The sequence below is a fragment of the Apteryx rowi genome, unplaced genomic scaffold (assembly GCF_003343035.1).
Source record: "Apteryx rowi isolate R43461 unplaced genomic scaffold, aptRow1 scaffold_28, whole genome shotgun sequence".
NCBI lineage: Eukaryota > Metazoa > Chordata > Aves > Apterygiformes > Apterygidae > Apteryx > Apteryx rowi.
Window position 1 is genome coordinate 4,534,258 of NW_020449196.1, and position 20,000 is coordinate 4,554,257.

The window sequence follows — 20,000 nt, forward strand, 5'->3', positions numbered from 1 at the left end:
CGCAGCCTGCGTTCGCGCACCGGCCGCCGACGGCAGCGTTTTGGGCGCGCTCCGGCGGCGCTTCCGCCGATTCCAGCCTTCGGCACCCTGCGGGAATTCTCCTCCCGCGCTCGCTCGGCCCCGGCTCGGGCAGCAGCGCTCCTTTCCCCGGCGCGTCCCCTCGGAAATAGCGACCGCCTGGAAAACGAGCTGCCCTTTACGAAGAAGCAAGAGCCATGAGCAACGCCAGCTTTAGCGGCAAGTAGAATAACGTGCTCTTGACTGTTGGCCAGGCGGTGTAGGTCATACGGTAAAGTGCTCTTCTTCTTCAGAGCACTGCAGGCCTTTTACTGTGTTGCAGGGAAAACGAACAGAAAAGCCCCAAACCTGTTTCCTGAGACTGCAGGTAGAATAAGGTATATGTTCAAGGCCGACCGATCAAGTTGCGTCCCCTCTTGCTCATAAAAGCAGACTGTCAAAGCGATCAGCAGCGGTGGCGGGTTCCCTTGGCGATTGCCGGTAATGCTCCTGTGCGACGCGGGGACTTCCTTCCGCTGGGATCACCTGGCGGCCGCCTCTTGCGAGAGCCTGGGCCGGCAGCCTCCTCCCGGCGAGCTGCGCGCGTGGCCGGCGCTGCACGCGGCAGTGGCCCTCGCCGGCCCGCACCTGGGATTGGAAAGGGGAGAAAAAAAGGAGAGGGGAAAAAAAAAGAAAGAAAAAAGCAAAGCAAAGCATGCCGCTTGGCGGCGGGCTGGGAGGGCAGTGTTGCTCGACGGGCAGTAATGCTGAGGTGGGGCGAGCGCGCGCAAGCCCTCGGACTCGCTGCAAGCGGAAAACATCTCATCCTAAAGCAATGCTGCGTTTGCTAAATAATTTATGCACGATTCATCGTTGTGTTATTTGACATACAATTATGTCAAGCAATGATAGTTTAGAAAGGTTGCCTGGCGGATCAGATTCCCCGTTCAGCAGGGAATTGAAAAATGTTTCTGGAATTTGGCTTTGCAGTCAGGAATCTATTTTCTTATCTCACATTGTACAATTTATTTTTCCTAAAGCAGTGTGCTAAATTATTTGTTTTTGTTGGACTTGGTCAAACAGATTTTTCCCTGGTGTAGCCACGAAGTTTTGGAGCAATACCAAGGATGAGTTTGTCACAGTGTACTCGCCCGCTCAGCTGACCTTTAGGTTAACTGTCAAAAGGCAAAACTGCTGCCATATAAGCCCCTTAAACCTTCCCTAAGTTGCCTAAATACTTTCTGCTTCTGGTGGCAGCAAAAGCAGTTCAGAGGTGCTTTCTCCAAGTTTTCCGTAAGCAGGCATCATGGAATCAGGTGGCAGTTCTTTAAATTAGATTTATATACTTGGACTATTTTTATAGGTTTCTGTCTTATAAAACTGGAGAGTTGACATTCTGATTTATTAACTATCATCAGCTCTACAGGACATGCGGGCTTTAAAAAGATTGAATGAGCTGTAATGTTTGTGACTCAAGTCTGGGATGAGAGATTGTAAAAAGGTGTGCCAAGTAAATATGACAAAATGGAAGTGATAATTTGAATATGTGCATTAAATTATGTGTTAAGTTAAGCAAAGCTAGCATAGCTTTAAATGTAAGTTATTATTTGGCGAGGTAGTAGTATAAAGAGAACCAGAATTACGCTCTTTTTCATTACAATAAGTTTTTATTAAAGGAAGAAGCTATAAAGCATGAAGTTCAGAGCACCGCATTTTATTGAATAAACATAGTACAGATGATGACTTACAACACAGAGAGCTTAGTGAGTGATACTTTTTATATCCAAGTCCTTAAATTCATTTTCTGTGTATAAGTGGCATATCTGATCTGTTAAGATGCATATTATATCTCACCCTTAATGGAAATTTTCTAGTAGAAAGGTATGTATAATTTAACAGTAAAAGAACCTGAAAATGTGTAGATCAGTTAATTGCTAAGAGAGATGCTGCGATACGCCACAAGCAGGCATTGATTTTTAATATTTCCATTGCAATGCGAAGGGTATGTCATGTTACGAGCGCTCCGTGGAAAACTGCAAAGCATTTTACAGTAGCTGATTTATGTTATCGTGCTCTGTGCAGAAGATGGTATAAAACATGTGCTTTCAGTGGAGGGTGGTAGCAGAGCCCTGCTAACACTGTGTATTGCCCCAGTGTAGCAAAGCTGATTCTCCAGCTAAYGCAGCCTTGCAATGGGGTGTTTCTGGAGCTGGTGGAGAACTGAATCTTGAGGCACACTAATTCATGAAAACTTGCGGTTTGTTTGGCAAAGACATTGATGTTTTCCCATGCCTGGCTCACAAGCTGGATAAAAAACCATCTGAGAAATCTGAAGGTCACGTGCAATGACGTCGGCCTCGCGACCAGAGCGACAGCGCTCGAGGTTTACTCGCCGGACTGACTCGCATCGGTTTATGGGCCCTCTCACACAGTGGCATATACCTGTTCTTTGGGGGTCTTGAACTACGGTGTTTTTTTGGTTTTTTTTCCTCACTGTTAGTAATATTGGGGTTTGGAGGTGGGGAGCATTAAGAATTAGAATTCAGCACATGCCTTCTCTTTGTGAGCTGTAATTAATCTTGCCAGTCTTTCAGGCTTTGAGAATCTGGTTTAAGTGATGAAACACTAACAAGTTTATGTGACAGAGTTGGAGATTGCTGCTCTACACCCACTAAAGAAGCTCATAAAAAGTGTGTTTGCAGGATTCACACCAAGCAGTAGCGCGTACAGTTGAGAATTGTTGCACCGCATGATATAAAAACCACATTAATATAATAAAAGGCGTCGGGAATAATGTGAGAGCAGCTGTAATTAAATGTGTCTTAATAAGTGCAACATCATTCTTAAACCTCTTATTTCTTCAGACCTGTAAAACTTAGAGCGTGCTCTTCCCGTTGGCAGGTGGCCTGGGAGGAGAGCTGGAGCACGATGCGAAGGACAGCCGGGCCCTGGAAGAGAGGAACAGCGTGACGAGTCAGGAAGAGAGAAACGAGGAAGATGAAGACATGGAGGATGAGTCAATTTACACCTGCGATAACTGTCAGCAGGACTTCGATTCACTGGCAGACCTGACTGAACACAGGGCACACAACTGTCCTGGAGGTAATGTTAAACTAGCTTTGCAATTCTGACAGGTGGTTAGCTGGGTAATTGGACATAGCAACAGCTTGAGGCCTCAAGTGAGATTAAAGAATTAATAATGTAATTTTACAGTTAATGTAATTTTATTGTGGTGCCTTGGGTAGCCTTTGTTCACTCCTTTAATAAAATTAAAATAAAAGCAACAGCTTTCCAATTGGAATCTGTCAGTAATTATGTTAGGTAAAAATGTTGTGGGCTTTTTCAGTGTTAAAAGTTTCAGATAGGGTATTTTTCCTCTCCCTCCAAACGCAGGCAGATTTTTAAAAAAGTWAAATGACTTAAGTGTGCAAAACTCCCATGAAGAAAGGCCTCTGAACCCCGTAAATGAACGTGACACTTCTGAGATTAAATTTCCAAGTGTGAGTTTTGTAATCCCACCCTAAAAATATGCCATTCTCCATAGGTTATTATGGCATTTTCTTCTGAAGTTTATGGAAGCGAGGATGGCATCAGCCTACGCTGATCTTGATTTGACTTTTTGTGAAGTACGAAAAAGCTCAGAGCGCCGGTGTGAACAATTGCAGCATCTCTTGCTTTTACACGGCTCTTTTCACACGGGCAGGGATAGCAGCAGGAATTCTGGGGAGCATGCTAAGCCGGTTTATGGGCATAGTAAAAAGCCTTGCYGATCTTATCGGAGATTAAATAAAATCTTAGGAGGGCGAGCACAGATATGTTCGTATGTATTTAAATCGGAGGTTCTCATCCTTCACCTTCCAGGAACTGAATACTTTGCCATCACTTTTTCCTCCACACTCTTCCAGGAGATTTTTAGCCAGTTTCTCTTAGGCTGGTGGGTGGAGAATTGCAGAGGGGTAGTTCCTCCGCTGAAGCGGCAGGATCCCAGACCCTCCAGCTTCTTTCCCCTGAGTGCATATTCCCTCCCTGGCCACGTAATTCGGCAATTAGTCCACGTTTCCTTCTCTTCTTCTTGGGCATCAGTAAAGTTTAAGCTCAGCCAAGAACAAACACAGGAAGCCCGTCAGGGCCGCTGGGATTCCCCAGGCTTGTCGGGTGCCCGGGTTTATCCGGGCTCTCGCTCCCAGCGCAGGGGGGGACGTGGGTCGGGCCGCCGGCTCCGAGCGCCCCCCGGCCTGCCCGCTGGCAGGGAAGCCACGCCGGCCGGCCCGGGGCGAGGGGCGGCCGGGAAGCGGCGCGGGCTGGAGACCAGCCGGGGCTCGTGGCGCTGCCTCCCGAGGAGGAGCGCGCGCAAGGCTGTGGCTGTTGTCCGCGAGCACCATGAAAAGGAGCAGCTATTTTCCTGAGGCAAACGTATATTAAGATGTAGCAATCTAGAGATTCTACTCATACAGATACAGTCAGTATTTTCACACCTCAGTTTTTATTTATCCTCAATATACTATTCTGTTAGACTAAGTAAAACGAATTATATTTTTGTGGGATCTATCAAAAGAATTTGTTAATATTCCCATTGCTAATTTTTGATTGCAGGTAGTATAATTTCATCTTCTTTTACTGTCTTCATACGTGATGCTGATTCATGAAGACGTTTTGTCATAAAAAGGAACCATATAGCCATCTGCATATACATGGGATAGATGCCGATTATCTCCATGTGGAGACAACCTTGTTCGAGAATAAAAGTGCCTGTTTTCTATTTAGCCTGATCTAAAATGTTCTGAAGTGATTTAATGTAAACAGGAGGATGGCACTCATACTCAGGAATGAGAATGTTTCCATGGAGAAAATCTGGAATATCTCTAGATGTCACATAAAAAAACTTTAAAGTGCAGACCCACCTATTTCTTTGATAATCATAAGAATTTTTGTTCAGAGCATGCGAGATACATGTGGTGTTCAGTTGAGCAGAACAGGCTTGCACCACCAGGGTGAAAATCTAAGACAGCATTAGGAAGCGTGGTGTATTTAAAGATGGCATCCCACAGAAGGAGCTCTTTGACTGCGTCCTTAGTTGCCCTGCACTCCTTTTATTTGTAGTGCCTGCCTGACACACGTGAGGTTGTAATGCAGAGCCTGACCTCTTGGCAAGCTAGGTTTTCATGTCTTAATCTGAAGCAGAGTTTTCAATCGTGTCTACACAGCTCCAGATCAATACAGGTAATATTTGTAGCGATAATATTACCAGGTTGATAATAGGACGTAACTAATGACTTCCTGTGGGACAGCGAAGTTAGGAAGGTATTGTAGCTCAGGAGTGTTGCAGGATCGTAGGAGATTACTCCAAAGAACAGGATAAACCATCTATTTCACTGGAATCCCTTAGAAATTCATTACAGTGCGCTGAAGTTATCATACAGTTTGAACACAGCTGCTTTGACACGTAAGGAAGTAACAAACAGCCATTTCCCCCCTTGCTTTTTCATCTGTTTCAGACTTGTTTCTTTGAGGACAAAACACCGCTGAAATCTAGACATCTCTTGTAGCATGAGTGCATGGTATTCCTTTTGATGTCAGTGTAGTATAGATGTTCTCTCGCTGACAGAATTAGGTGCCTTTATACCTTTACGCATGCCTGATGCCTGTGATTGCAGGCTGCAGGTTTCCAGTGTCTACAGGGATCTGAACAGGGTCTAAATGGGGGCAGCCTGCACTGCAAGAACATCCCCTTTCCTTGCTGCCTCGTGCCTTCCCGTCTCCCAGCTTTGCCCCACAAACGACCTCCCCTGCAGCAGCCTGGGCACTAGTGCCTTAAACAGAGAGCATCTCTGAAAATACGCTAAGAATAAATAAAAGTACTTAGTGTATACAGTAGGTGTGTTAAGTTTTTAAAAATTAATTTAAAACTCACTCATAGCCCTATGTCCCCTTAACTAGAAAAGACTAAATAATCACCATCAGCATCATGCRCAGTCCTTTTTATACCTTTTTTTTGCACATTGCTGTTATAGCATAGGTGCTATTATGTTATAGCATAATGCAATGTTATTATTGACAGGAGTAAAGAATCACAGCTGGGTTTACAAATAATTGTGTCCTTTAGCCAGCACTAGACACTGCATACATTAAGCAACTATTCTGCAATATAATACTGTCTGCTGCCTGATACAGAGTTGTTTCTTGTCCGATGAAAAGTGGCTTAAGAGCCCTGAGATTTGTCATTTTGTTTATGTGTTATAATCCACAAGCGTTAGTCTGTTTTTTGCTTCAGTCTTTTTATTGCGTTATTTTTGCCTCCTCCACCCACATCACCCCTTCCCTCCCACTGGGTCAGAATATCCTTGTGTAAAATTTTTTCTTCAGTTTTTCAACTGAATATAAAGTACCTTAAAGCAAATTAGCGCATCAATGAACTGGAGAGAAGTAGGTGACGCCGGGGTCTCTGAGCATTTCATGAGGTCCTCTTCTGTTGTTGATAACTTTACAGGTTGTCTGTTTCAAACAGCAGCAGAGCTATATATGGATATTGCCAGCTTGGAAGCGGCTGATTTTTCTAAACTACTGTACGGTAGGAACTAGTTTATAATTAAAGTCTTGCAGTTGCTCCTTTTAAATGCCCTGTAACTTGTACACTAGGCTTACATTTGAAATGAGGTCTTGTAACTGTTTCATGCTAGTGTATAATTTTGTATTTTCTTGCATTTCACCTGCTACAAGAATTATAATTGCCCTGCAACTGTGTGTGCAGGATGCTTACCCAGAAAACCACATACAGCAGCTTGTCAACAAGCGACTGTGTCTCGTTAATGCTTTTGTCGTGTAGTACTTTGTGCTTCACACTGACAAAGATACACTTCTTACCTGTATTTCCAAAATTAGCCCTCCCCCAAATTGTAATCTTTTGTTGGACCTGATTGGCAAGTCAGAGATTTTATTTTTTTTGCTGCTGTTGCCTTTTTTTAAATTAATGAACTATGGATCGTTCTCCACAAAAGAAACTGAAATACAGTTGTGAAAAAGCAGTGTGGAAACTTAATTATACACCTAGTTTATACAGCTGTGGCTCTAATGACCTACTGGCCCTAATTACTGTGTTGTGGCTCGGTCTGAGTGCTCTTGTCCTTGCCAGAAGTCTGTTCCTTTCTCTTAACCTGACTAGTGTTTCAATCTAAAAAGAATAACAAATTTCCTTTTCTGTTCTTTTCTACGTTGTTTTGCTGAAATGCAGTTTTCCTTCTTTCCAGAGGTTGTAGCAGTGTTTTAAAATTGGCATCAGAAAAGCTCAGTAATGCCACGCGCTGTCAAAACGTGGATTTCCCCCGGAGTTCTCGTTCTCGCCGCGCAGAGGTGAAAACGGGCCCGGGGCAGGGTGTTTGCTGTCGGCCGCACGTGGGGCTGCGCGCGCGCGCGGGCACCGGTCCCTGCGTCGTCCCGCGCGTCGCCACCCCCCGGCGCAGGGCCGCGAGTCGGTGTTATTGCCCTCCCGGGACGAGGCGCGGGGCAGGGGCTGCGGTTCCCCGGCTGTCGGGGGGAGGAAGGAATTCGCCCCGCGAGGCTCGGAGCACCGTCGGCGCTGGGAGCTCCTGGAGGCGCCGCCGCCGTCGCAGCACGCTCGGCCGGGCTCCCGCGCGTCTGACTGCCCCGGCGCAGGTAGCGCTTAAGCCTCCAGGGTCTGGATCGCTTAGCGGCCCCGTAGAGGTCTGCGCGCAGCGGGACGGGAGGCGGCAGCGCGGGCGCGAGGGCAGGCGAAGCCGGGGCGAGCCGCGGGGAGGGCCGCGGGCGCAGAGCTCCCGCGCGCGGGGCCGTGCCAGCCGCGGGGCGCGGGGCCGGCAGGCAGAGCCGGGCCGGCGCGGGCAGATAAGCGCGTGCCAGGGCGCCCGCCTCCTGCCCGGCGCGGCGCCGCCGGCACCTTTGTGCGGCGCTCCCCGGGGAGCGCGGCAGGGCGGGGGAGCCAGGCATTGCGCGTGCAGATAAGAGCCCTGCCAGCGCGTCTGCAGGCACTTCGGTTGCTGTAACCAAAACCCCCCGTCGGAGGGGAAGCGATGAGCTGCACCTACCCCTTTCTCAGCTGTCACGCAGCTGACAGTCATCGCTGATGGCCCGGCTCTGCGCTTTGAGGCTGCACAAAACCTTCTTTGCGATGGTGATGGCTTTCCTCAACCAGCATATGTTTTTCCCTGTCATTGTTTAAGCACGTGGCCCAGTGAGGCGCTGAGGATGACATGTTAGCTTGGTTGTATCAGCAAGGGACTGTTCCGTTCTTACTACTTTAATTGAGTTCTTTTATCTACTTTTATCTGGTTCAAAAAGTAGTCTGCAAAGTAAGTACAGAGGTGCATGAAAATGGATAGAAACAAAAGTGACTGCACCTTTTAAACAAGGCTTCCTAAAGACAGCACACATCCTTTTGGAGTTTTTTAATGGTTTGATACTCGGCTGTCTGAAAAGCCAGTTTCTCCTCCTGATGTGTTGCTGCAGTGGAAATCGGGAGGTGAACAAAGTCCGAAGCACCCAAAGTGTTGCAAAGAGAGCAGTACCTCCAAAGTGCTGGGGTGAAAGCTCCTGCGTGCTGGGATGCACCTTCCTTTGTTATCCAGGTCACATCTGGGTTCTCTCCGAACCGCTGCTAATATAAGCTAATACATGAAACTCAATTCAGAAATGCAGTGAGGGTGGCCTGGAAATTGGGTGCTCATTATAGCATAGCCTCTTAATAATGCCTTAGTTTGATGGAGGGTGCATTGGAGTTGTCCTGTCTCAAGCAGGCAAGAGCATGGATTATTTGTAGGTAGGTGTGCATCCACAGCTAGAAAGCGTGCATGCCCGGCCAGTGATTGAAGGGATGAGTTTTGTCCTTATTGGTAGCTGTTGCAGATTCAGAAGAACTGTCATGGTTTTCAGGTCGCAAACACGAGCAATGAACAAAAGGTGCACTGAATGTCTGCCTTTTTTTCTGATTTCTCCCCCTACCCCTTAGCAGACCATCAGGCAGGTAGTCTTCATCCACATATGTAAGAACGGCCTTACTGAGGCAGCCTGATGGCCCATGTCTTGCCTTTCCCCCAGAATATTCTCTCAGCTGTCAGCAAACTGTTGTCCTGAGACTTCCTCGTGGCTTTCATTCAAGTTTTCAGAGACTCTTCTTCCACGAATTCGCTTTTTGAGGTTTCTCTTTGTAGCCAGGTATGCTTTTAGCATTTCAGGGTGAGGATCTCCACGGTTCTGTTACGCGCTGGGGGAAGTATCTCCTGTTTGTTTTGGCTTTGTCACCTCCTGCTTTCATTTGATGCCCTCTAGGTCTTCCAGTGCGGGAGGCAGTGATGGCTGTTCTTTCCCACCTTCTCCAGCCACTTGTGTCTGAGCAGGCTCCTTTTACTGCCTCTCCACGCTCTCCTTTTTCAAGCTGAAGACTCCTTGTCTTCTTACTTATTCCCGTATGGAAGCTCTTCTGTGACTCTGGTCATCTGTGTCCTCCCTGACACCTCCTGCCCTTCTGCTCCACCTCTGCTGAGAAAGGGGACCAGATAGGAGATCTACCCACCATCCAGTTCCATCTTGGACAGAAAGGCAGAGTACCTCTGAGGGGCATGAAGGTTCATATACTTGGTGGTGGTGGTGGGGTCTCCCTGTTTACAATCCTCTTATCTCCTCCACCTTGCCCCAAAGTAAGAGGCTGAGGTACGTGGTAAAGTATTGCCAATAGGGCACCGAGTAGCTAAAATATCTCCTTCATCACCGGTGCTAGACGCACAGTGGACATTTGCATGTCTATCCTAATTCCTGAGCAGGGCAAGATGGGTAATACTTCTCCTGACGGGAGAGACCTGGGAGACAGAAAGGTGGTCTCTGGCCTCATAGTGGGGAAAAAGAATTAAGGCTTCAATGTTTATTTAAAGAAAGAAAGAAAAAAAGCAACCAGCAGTGCATTTCAAGCACTCATCACAGAACATAATTTTGTTGCTGGTAGTAGTGGGATAAAAAAAGTCTTTCTAATGATGATTTTTTTGAATTTTAAAGAATATAAATGTCTTTTAAAAATCAATTAAAAATAAAGCAAGAGTGCATACAAACATTGTCAAGAATTTCTACCTATTTTTTTAAAATGAGCTCTAGAAAAAACCCGGCAGAAATTCTGTAGTGCCTATTTGAAAGCTTTTGTTGTAGCCTCATTAAACTTGGCGTGTCTGCAGATCCAGCTGGCATGTTATTAGCTGTGCTCCGGGCTGGGGGAGCCAGGAGGCAGCCTCCACCCCCGGCGCCGGCTGGCTTTAGGGAAACCTGCCAGCATGGGTTGGTCTTCTGCAGCCGGCCGGCTGTGGGAGCGCTCGCCCGAGCATCCCGCGATGTCCTCTGGGTCCGGGAGCCCGGGATGCGGCCTGCCGCGGGGGCTGCCTTGAGGGACGGTGCCCGGCGTCCTGCTCGCCGGCTGAGGGAGGAGGCTGCGAGCGGGATGGATCTGCAGAGGTACGTGGCTCCCCGAGACACCCYGAGCTGGGTGCCCGGGCTCCCTTTAGGTGTCTCGCTCCTTTCTCCAGCATGAGACAATTAGCTATCATCTGCCAAATAGTTTCTTGGTTCTGCGTGAACTAGTTATTGGACTGAACTAGTCAAATAATTTGAATAAGGGAGTTACTTTCCCTGGACCTGCTGGGGAGGCTGTTGTTCTCAAAGCTGGGTTAGAACATCAGAAGACCTTAGCTGTTTAGACCTTCACCAAAGATTCTGGACTTTCTTCAAAGCTTTGGTGACAGGTATGCACCTCCTGAATGCTGTTTCATTTAAATAATTTTAATAGTTGTAGCAAGGTGAGTTTTAAAAATTAGATTTCATAATTTCCTATTTAATTCAAAATTGTTGAAAATATATTTAGTAGAAATTTAAGTTAAATATTTAAATAAAATACAGGTAATGTTAATTAAACTTCTTGTTTATTGCAGCAAACTTTTGCCTCTGCTAATGCAAAATTAATCTGGAATTTTCAAGGCACCTGATCTGTTCACGTTAAATACTTCCTATGGCATTTGAGCACTTCATAGTCTTCAAAACATTTAGACTAGCAACTACTTTCTGACATAAGCAAGTACTATTCTTATTTTCATCATCACAGAATTAAGCTGAAGTCTCCTTAGTTTGGCATAAATCTTGACTGTTGCTGAAGGGGGTATTCCTTCCCTCCGTCTCTCGTGTCATGCTCACACAAGGTTTGTGTTGTCTTTGGGAACTGACACTGCTGAAAATTAAGAGGATTAATTTTTAGTGTGCTCAGTTCCCAGACCTGGCATCCCCTGGAGCCGCCCAAGCCTTGGGGTCAGCATGGGGGGACGCGAGGTCGGGGTTCGGGGAGGAGGCAGGACCGTCTCCCTGAACAGCTATAACTGTGGCCTTGCCGACTTGCCTAATAGCATGCACAAAATCGCTGGTGGAGCCGTGTTGCTAAATCCTGGTGGGTTTTGGTGGTGGTGAGACCTATAACTGCTGGGGTGAACTTCCCCTTGAAGGCACCAATATTTTAGCACGTGGGAGCATGTCTTCTCTAGGCTTCCCTGGAAATCTTTTTCAGCAAATGGCGAAYGAGTTTTTGGCTCCTCCTTGTGTTGCTGCTCAATTATCGTTAGCCTTGTGGAGGAGGAGGTAAGGAAAGGCTGAAGAGGCCCATTGCTTTTCTCTTCTCCAGGGAGTCTGTTACACTAAACATTTGAATGGATTTTTTGAACATAATTCCCAGTCACTTCCTCTACAGTGAACTGAGGTCACTTGCGCAGACTTTGTAGTTAATGATCTCTCCTAAAATAAATGAGATTTGATATAACTTGTATTAAATGGTCATTTYAGAAAGCTGGATCTACTAATTATTCATTAGAAAATTTGGAAGGACAGATAGAAGAAGAATAAAATTCCCTTTATGACTTTGCAGAAATATAAATATATAAACCTGCATTCACTTCCTCCTAGCAAAAATGAATGCAGGTGATTTACTGGACTCCAGAAGTAATCCAATCAAATTTGAATTATGTTGATCAATCTGCATCAATAAACCAAATCAACCAAGCCGAAAGCCAARCCAAAAATCAAAATAACTGCATGATGTTGCTGTGGTATGAGAACATCAGCTGGAATTATTTACAACGTGTCTTTATGACCCTTTTAAAAACAGTTATGATGATACTCTGATTGCTGTCTGCCTCCTCCTTGTGTGTGATGTGGCTTTTGCGGTTTGTCCTGGTTCTCCCCTCGGTTCCCGGTGCGACAGGCCTCATCCCTGCCYGCTCTCCACTGCGGGCTCCCTCTGCCAAGGCCACTTCCTTGCTTTACTCCTTTTCTGGTCTTTCATCATTTCAGCTCTTGCTTAGCATAGTTTCCCCCCTTATGTTGTGTTAATATTCTCATTTTCTTGGTCCCCGCATGTAACTGATTTAGTTCCCTAAAAGAGAAATCAAACTGCTCCAACACGCTGTTTTGGGGCAGCCTCAGAAGAGCTAAAGATACCTGTTATCCACGTTCTTGTTTAACAGAACGGAGCCAATTATTTAATTTGCATTCCGACTGCATCCCGATTCAACCTGGTAACTGCCTGATCTCGTCTTTACAGCCCTTCTCCGCTGCTGCCTTTGCTGCCGGCTCTTGCCCGTTCTGTTTTACAAGAGCCCTTTCAGGTAGGAACTGTATCCCATTAGGTGTTTTAACAGGGCCCGCTGCAGCTGGGCTCGACTGTGATTAGAGCCTCTGGTACACAGCAGTAAAGCCGACAGTATTCCTTGCTTTATGGAAGATCAATTACCATCTTCAGGGGACAGTCACAATAATGTTTTATTCCTCATGCATCTAAAACAAGCTTAAAATTTAAAACAACACAAAAACATCAGTGAATAAGATTTTTCTCTCTCGTAGCTTAAATGAGAGAATATTGCTGGAGTTTTCTGGCCACCAGTTTACACTCCAGCAATGTGAAGGTCAGGCGGGAAGGTGCTGSTCTTGTGTAACTAGATACACGCACATAGCTGTGAGGTACAAAATGCTTCATTTTACGTTAATCGCCTCAATTTCAAAGAGCAGGCCAGCTAAAACTGGCTGCGTGGAAGCTAACGTTACTTTTAGGGGAGCATCAGTCGCAGTGAGAAGGGAAAGGAGGAGAGCGGCTCTCCGCAGCCGGGAGGGAGGAAGGAGCTTGCAAGTCCTGCTGCAGCTGGGAGAAGCGCGGCTGGAGCTGGCCGAGCCGCCGGCGCTGGCCGTGCGTGTCCGGACGGGCGAGTGACAGGCGCCGGCTCGGCTCGGCTCGGCTCGGCTCGGCGTGCCCGGCCGCGCCGGGAGGCGGGAGGGGGAGAAAACGCAATTTGTGAACTTGCCCCTCTCGAGCTCGCAGAGCTCCTCTGGCCGCGGCCGGGAGCGCCGCTGCGCAGCCGCCAGCTGCGGCCGAGCCGCCTTTTGCTGTCAGCGAATGTCACTGCAGGAACCTCGGCAGTTTAACGGAGCCGCTGCGTGTACGGGGGGAACGGGGAAACTCGGGGAGAAATATTGTGGTGTCTGGGCTGCGGTGGATTTTACTCTGAGGAAGAAGATAGCCACAAATGTTTTACATTAGTATTGATAATTCTGGTGGTACGGAGCCCAACCAAAATTTCAGGAAAAAATAAGTTACTCTGTTAAAGCAGACATGAAAAAAAGAAAAAAGAAAAAAGGGCTTAACTTTTGTCCTGAGGGTGATAAAACAGCACCACACAGCTGAAAATCAATCTGACCTTCACCCACGTGATGCTGTTGTCTCAGTCTGTCTTTCATTTCCTTTGGTTGAGTGAAGGCYGTGGCATTCAGTAGGGAGAAAAGCCAGAGGGAGGTGGGGAGAATCCTGTTTGCTCTGGAAAGGCTTCGGCGCTTGCATAAGTTTACTCCATAAAGAGAGTTGCTGGAAAACTTTGGATTCGTTCATGAAATTAAAAAAAAAAAAAAAGAAATCCCTTCTTCTCTTAATAGCTGGGAATCACGTTAAGGTAAAGAAGACATGAGCTATTAAAAAAAAAAAAAGTGTTTGTGATGTAAAACATTCTGTTTTAATTAAACGTAGAATTAGTCAGTGACGGTGTTTTCAAGCAAAGGCTTCACGCAGTAACAGGAAACCTGCACATTCATTTAAAAACAGAAATTTGTACCCAAAGGGGAGAGAAAAAAAAGCCAATTATTTTTTCCAGAGATATTTTTACATTCTGTGTTGCAGAGAACACTCTGTCCAAACAAAGGGAATGTACCCAGATGCCTATGTATTTACATATACATCAACAAACAGACAGTTAAAGCTTGTGTTTAAACCATATTATTCATTTGCAAAATATGGGTAAAATTTCAATTGGTGAAATACTCATTTTGCACAACATCCTGCTGCAAGTGGGATGGGTAAACACTTTCACACCTCATTTTCCCGAAGACGTAGAATGAACTAAATGAATGTGCAACTTTCCATGCAGAATTTAATTTTACTAAAGAACAACACCAACTAAGGGACGACTAGGTGCATAAGCGTATTTTGATATTTTTAGTACATCTCAAAAGCKATTAAAAGCACAATTCATAGTTGTTCATCCAATCCCTTCTTTCTTCCATCCCTGTTGAATTTAAGTGCAACCCAGAGCCAAAAGATGCCAGATATTGCTTTTGGAAAACAATCAGTTTTCCACACAGGTTTTACAAAACTAAGGTTACTGTAAATTCTGCCTATCCTCAACCACAGTTTTCCTGATTCATCTCATCATATGCAAATAATGTCCTATCATGTCACAGCCATAAATTATTGTGTTGCTTTACATTTTTATATTTTATATCCTATAGCTACTGTAGTGTGGAGAGTTAGGGATATCTGCTGTCTTCTTTGTTCAGTAAATGTTGCTTATTTTAGAAAGGTCTATAAGAAATGTCAACTCCTTGTTAAAAAGATAAAGGGAGAGATTGGATTTAGTTGTAGAGATTAATCCCTGCTTCGTAAAGGTTGAGAATCAAACAATTTGTTCGTTAATCTATTTGGGATGGAGATTAATTTGTGACTACAAAAAATTTTTTTATTTAAAGTGTGATTTGTCTGATGTGCCAACAGTCATGGGCATAGACCTTTGCTATTATTTTGCATGTTATTAAAAAGAAAAAACAGTAAATTTAAAAGATGTTGGGACCTTTCCTGGCAAGCTCTGCTGCTCAAGTCTCCATGTGATATGCCAAAATGCTATTTGCATAAATGCAGAATTTAATAAGTTATCATTCTGATTAACGCCATTAACTGCTTAACTACTGTAGAAATTGGCTTCCAAAGTTGCTTCATGGTAGCTGTTGCTCTCAACGTCATCCCATTTGCTGTCTCGCTGGGGATAATGGTATGCAAGGGAAAGCAAGAAGGTCAAGGATCTTTTTGTTTAGTCTCTTTGCACATTAAAAGTTCTATTATGTGTTTGTATTGCGTGTGGTTTCCAGTCTGCTGGCGACAATGCTTTCCAAATCCATTGATGATGAGTTTACGAAGCTAAATATATCTTGTGGGCAGTGACTACCAAGCTATTGCTTTGTGTAGCAATCGGGCCAACGCTTAACAAGTGTTTCTCAGAATGAGGAATTTTGAAATCATCTTACAAAAGGGTCAAGAGAGATGCTAATATGAAAGATGACAGAAGAAGCGTATACCTTCACCTTGGCGAATGGTGGTGTTTAGAGCTGGCTCTATCTATGGGGAAGCGTGCCTTGGGCTGGGGGGGTTTATAGGTGGTTTTTTTGGTGTGGGGAGGGCCGTGGTACTGCTGTGACTGACCCAGCTGCCGCCAGCCTGAAGGGGGTTGAGAAGCGCGGTGTCCAGTACGGATGCGCCTGTCTCCGACCCTGGCGAGGAGCGAGCGCAGCGTGCCGCGGGCACGTGCAGGCGTCCCCGCRAGCGCCCATGCCGCCACAGCTGGCACCGGCGGGTGGTCGGCGTCCGCAGAGACCTCGGGATGGTGGATGGAGCCGCGCCACCTCCTTGCTCGTTTTCGCTCCCTGGCCAGTAGACTGACCTTTTAACAAAAACAGCTTCAGCTGCTATAAAACATGAACAATAGCTTCAACAGATTTTATCTGGGTATGCAGTAGCAATGGGTACATTTTGGTATGTAAATTAGCAGCCATAAAGTGCGAGCGAACTGTATGACCGGTTTGTGCTTTAGATTATTGTTGCAGGCTGTGTGCAAACTCAGGCACATGTCGCTGCCTTCTTTCCAAGGGTAAGTGCAAGATACTCATTCTCTTTTAAAATGAAAGCAGAGATTTTTTTTTTTCTTTCAAAAAMCCATTCATGTTCTGACTGCATGCGTACCTTCACACCTGTCAAATGACTCCAGTGTGCTTACTCCCAGGGGCTACCTGACATCTGGGAAACTCTCCCTCAACCCAGACCGAGCCCTTTCTCGGTGTCTTTGATATGTGCATTCAAATTGAGTCACGCTATCGCACATCATCCTCGGCATTATTCCGTTCTGCTCCAATATATCCCTGCTTTTATAGCTTTCAGCTCGAGTCCTGCTCACCGACTGTTTCGGTRGTGTTGCAGTTATCTGTAAGCTGTCTTGCTTTTCACTGGGGTGCTGGTAAACTCAAAAACATCTGCAGGCAGGGTCATTCCAGCTTGTTAGTCTTCAGAGGATATTTGCACAGTTTCATAAGGCTTGGACCCATACCCACACCCATCCTAGATGCAGTGTCTACAGATTTATCCCCGAGAGCCTCTTACAGCTTTGTTTGTATTACTATCTCGAGCTATCCCACTGCAGCAATCCTCAGGAGACAGAAGTGGTCAAGAGTACTTAGAAACATCTGTTAAAAATTCAGACAAACACTGCACTGTCACTAGAAGCAGAAAGGATAGGGCAAATGAAATACATCATGTGGTGCTACAGGAAAAGGGGACGTTTTCTTTGTTCCTTCTCTTTCCCTTAATTCCCTCAATAGTTTGGTCAGGGGATATAGGAAGATGCCCCTGCAGAGTACACTTGGGATAGAAAGTTGCTTTTTACCAATGTCACAAACTCATCTGAGAGTTAAGTCTTGCGATCCTATGGGAGCCCTATTCCCAGAGCACTGGCATTTGATTCAGCACATGCTTTTTGCTTGTTTCAAGAAACCTTACATTARTTGTGTAAAAAGTCCCCTTTTAATAGCAGCCAGTTGTTTCTCATACACAACTAACTGGCTTCTCTAGTCAAAGCAAGGAACCTTACAGGACTTTCTGAAAGATGTGGACCTAGAGAGTGGAGATGGGGAGATAAAGTGACTTTGCAATGACTTTACTATTGCTTGTCATACTTGGAAGAAGTTTTAACAACAAATCTAATAATGGGCTCAGTATTGAGATCCTGACTGGCTGTATGCTATTTTGCGTGTGGCTACATATTGAGAAATATTGACATTTGTCCTTGATGTATGATGAAGTTGCAGGGAATCTGAGCACAGAAAACAAGTTTTCTTATGTTTGAGATCTGACTTCCTATGAAGTTGTGTTTCTCTATCATAATAAACCAGCTCACCCACCCTCCTTCCCCACACAGTGCTCTCCTCTCCCTTTCACGTCCGCTGTCTACAAGCAGGGCAAGAAGCAGCACGTGCTGTGGCCTGTTACATGCCACGAGTTGTGCTGGTTGCCTAATGACAGCAGGGGTGGATAGCTGCCGAGTTAGTTCTTAGCCTTTCTCGCGGTAGAGACGTGACTTTGGTTCTCTCTGTCCTACCCAATCAAATGGAGATCCTCCCATCTTAGAGAAGCTCAATTTCTATAAGAGAAACTCAATATCTCTCTGAGCCCTCCATTCTCAGTCCAGTGCGATTCAAAAATAATAGGAAGGGACAAACAGTTAGACATATGACAGGCAATATGATCACATAAACCTTGTTTTCTTAGGATGCCAGGCTGAAAAAAAATGAACACAGATCTCCTGAGAATAAATGAGTCACTTCAGATTGAGACGTGATGGACAATGTTGGCTCTGTTATCCCTCTGCAGGAAGGGAGGGGACAGGGTTAGGGAGAACATCCAGAAATGTAAAAAAGTTGTTATTAGGAGGGTAAAGCTTCCTCTGCCACTCATCCCCGGTAATGGACCCTGTATTGCCCTGCTCCCTCTTCCTTTTAGGGGCCTTTTGAGGAAAAGTCTCCTGTGACAGGGACGTATCTCAGGTCTTTTCATCTGTGAGCTGCCAGGTGAAAGAATGGGGCTAGAGAACAAAAGATGTTCTGATATCGCAGACAAGCTCTTGTAGAGTGTGCCACATCAGCTGTCTCTGATAAGGTCTGCTACATTTTCTGTTGACGGTGTTCCTCCCCTGAGGATCCCCCACACCTGGGGAAGCCTGCCATAACCTGCACAGTTATTTTCCTCCCTGCCTTTCGCTTCTGCATACAGATGGAGCTGGGGTATCGCAYGCTGTCCTTGCCCTTCTTCTGTTCTGCTCCTTGGCTTCCCAGCTTTCCTGGCTCTGAGCTTCAATCCCACCTTCCTCTCATCCGCTTTCAGGAGGGGCTTTGCAATTATTTATGAGCTATCTTGTCCCATTTTCAGACATTTTCAACGTAGTCTGTGGAAGAGGAAAGTTAAGTGTATGTTCTCTGATATTACAGGGGACAGGAAACTTGAAATAAATGTTACTGGTCCATGTTAGCAAGATATACTTGTTTTTTTAAGAGGCAGGGAATGCTGCCTTTTGCATCGGTGGAATTCTGGGTGGAGAAAGTCCGCGTGGCCTATAACAACCTCCTCTTGTCTTTTATGTGTTTGGAGGCCCTTGAAAGGGCAGGCAGCTAGCTTGCTCGTGTACTTGTCCAGGGAGGCTCTCTGTCTTGCTTATCCTGAATTCCCCCTCCTTGTCTTATGGTGGGCTGTCTTTCTCCTCCCTCCTACCGCACCTGTGCTCCACTTCCTTCTCCTTCCATGCGTCATRGTCTGGAACTAGAGAAGCTCCAAAATACATCATGGCAAGAGGCAAAGCTTTAATGATTTGGGCATCATAGCTCCTCTAGAGGCATCTTGAGATTCTCTGAATGAAATAAACATCTATCCAAGCTGAAGAGCAGCATTTTCTCATTTTGCTGCTGCTAAATAGGTGGGAGGAGTGACTAACTGCTCCTTTGGAAATAGCAAAGTGGACTGGCTTGTCCACTGCCCGGCACTACAAGTTGGATGATGCACTTACCCATTCAACCCATCTTCTACCACATCAACATTTCACTTGCCTACATGCATTGCATATTTGTGAAAGAGTTATAGGCCTCCTGGTGACCTCCTCTTCCAAAGATAACTCAAAATACAGAGTCTCTCCTAAGGAGAGATGTATTCCCTCTCCACCATTAAGCATACAGAAATCAAATTTCTTTTGCTTTTGACCAACCTCAGATAAAAATTGATGGTTGCAGCTGAATCTCACTTTGCGTTTTTCATTAAAACTGTTCAAAGCAAAATACAGGGTGGAGAATCTGATGTGAGCCAAAACTAACCTCCCTGTTCCTTCCAGTGAAGCTGTAGTGCCAAATTTCACACAGGCGCGTTCTCCAGCACCTCCTTTGAACATGAGTGTGGTTCTGGAGGCTGTTCTGAGGCGCTTGCTTGAAACACTCTCTGAGCTGGTGGAGCATTTTCTGGCACTTAAGCTTCTGTATCTGGTGGCTGTTTGTTCTATACAGAGCAATGAGTCATGGTTTGCTAAAGGGGAAAAAAAGTGTTTCTTAGAAAACCTTTCAGAAAAGCTAAGATTGTTTTTTGGCTGGAAATGCTGTTGGTGTCTGTGGTGAAACTGGTGCAGCAAGTCACCTCTGCAGTGTTTCTAAGAATTGCCGGGGAGCACAGCAGCTAGGCTGAGCACCCTTTCGGTAAGATTTTTGCAGCCACTGACTTCCTCCTAGTTTAGTGTATTTCTTTCATATTTCTCGCTATCTGGACTGGCGGATATGGCAGATTGCTCCTCACTGTATTTTTATTCTTAGTTATATACTCAAACTACAAAAACGCAAAACTC

At 45.7% G+C, this 20,000-nt stretch overlaps 1 protein-coding gene across 1 annotated transcript in view; it reads left to right on the top strand.

Annotated features, from left to right (window-relative positions):
* Window positions 1-20,000, top strand: part of ZNF423 (zinc finger protein 423) — a gene marked incomplete at its 3' end in the record, with an annotated part of 168,282 nt that overhangs the window by 63,715 nt on the left and 84,567 nt on the right. The window contains exon 3 of the mRNA XM_026068810.1: window positions 2,899-3,099. Within this exon, the coding sequence (XP_025924595.1) occupies window positions 2,899-3,099 (201 nt within the window). The remainder of the gene's footprint in view (window positions 1-2,898; window positions 3,100-20,000) is intronic.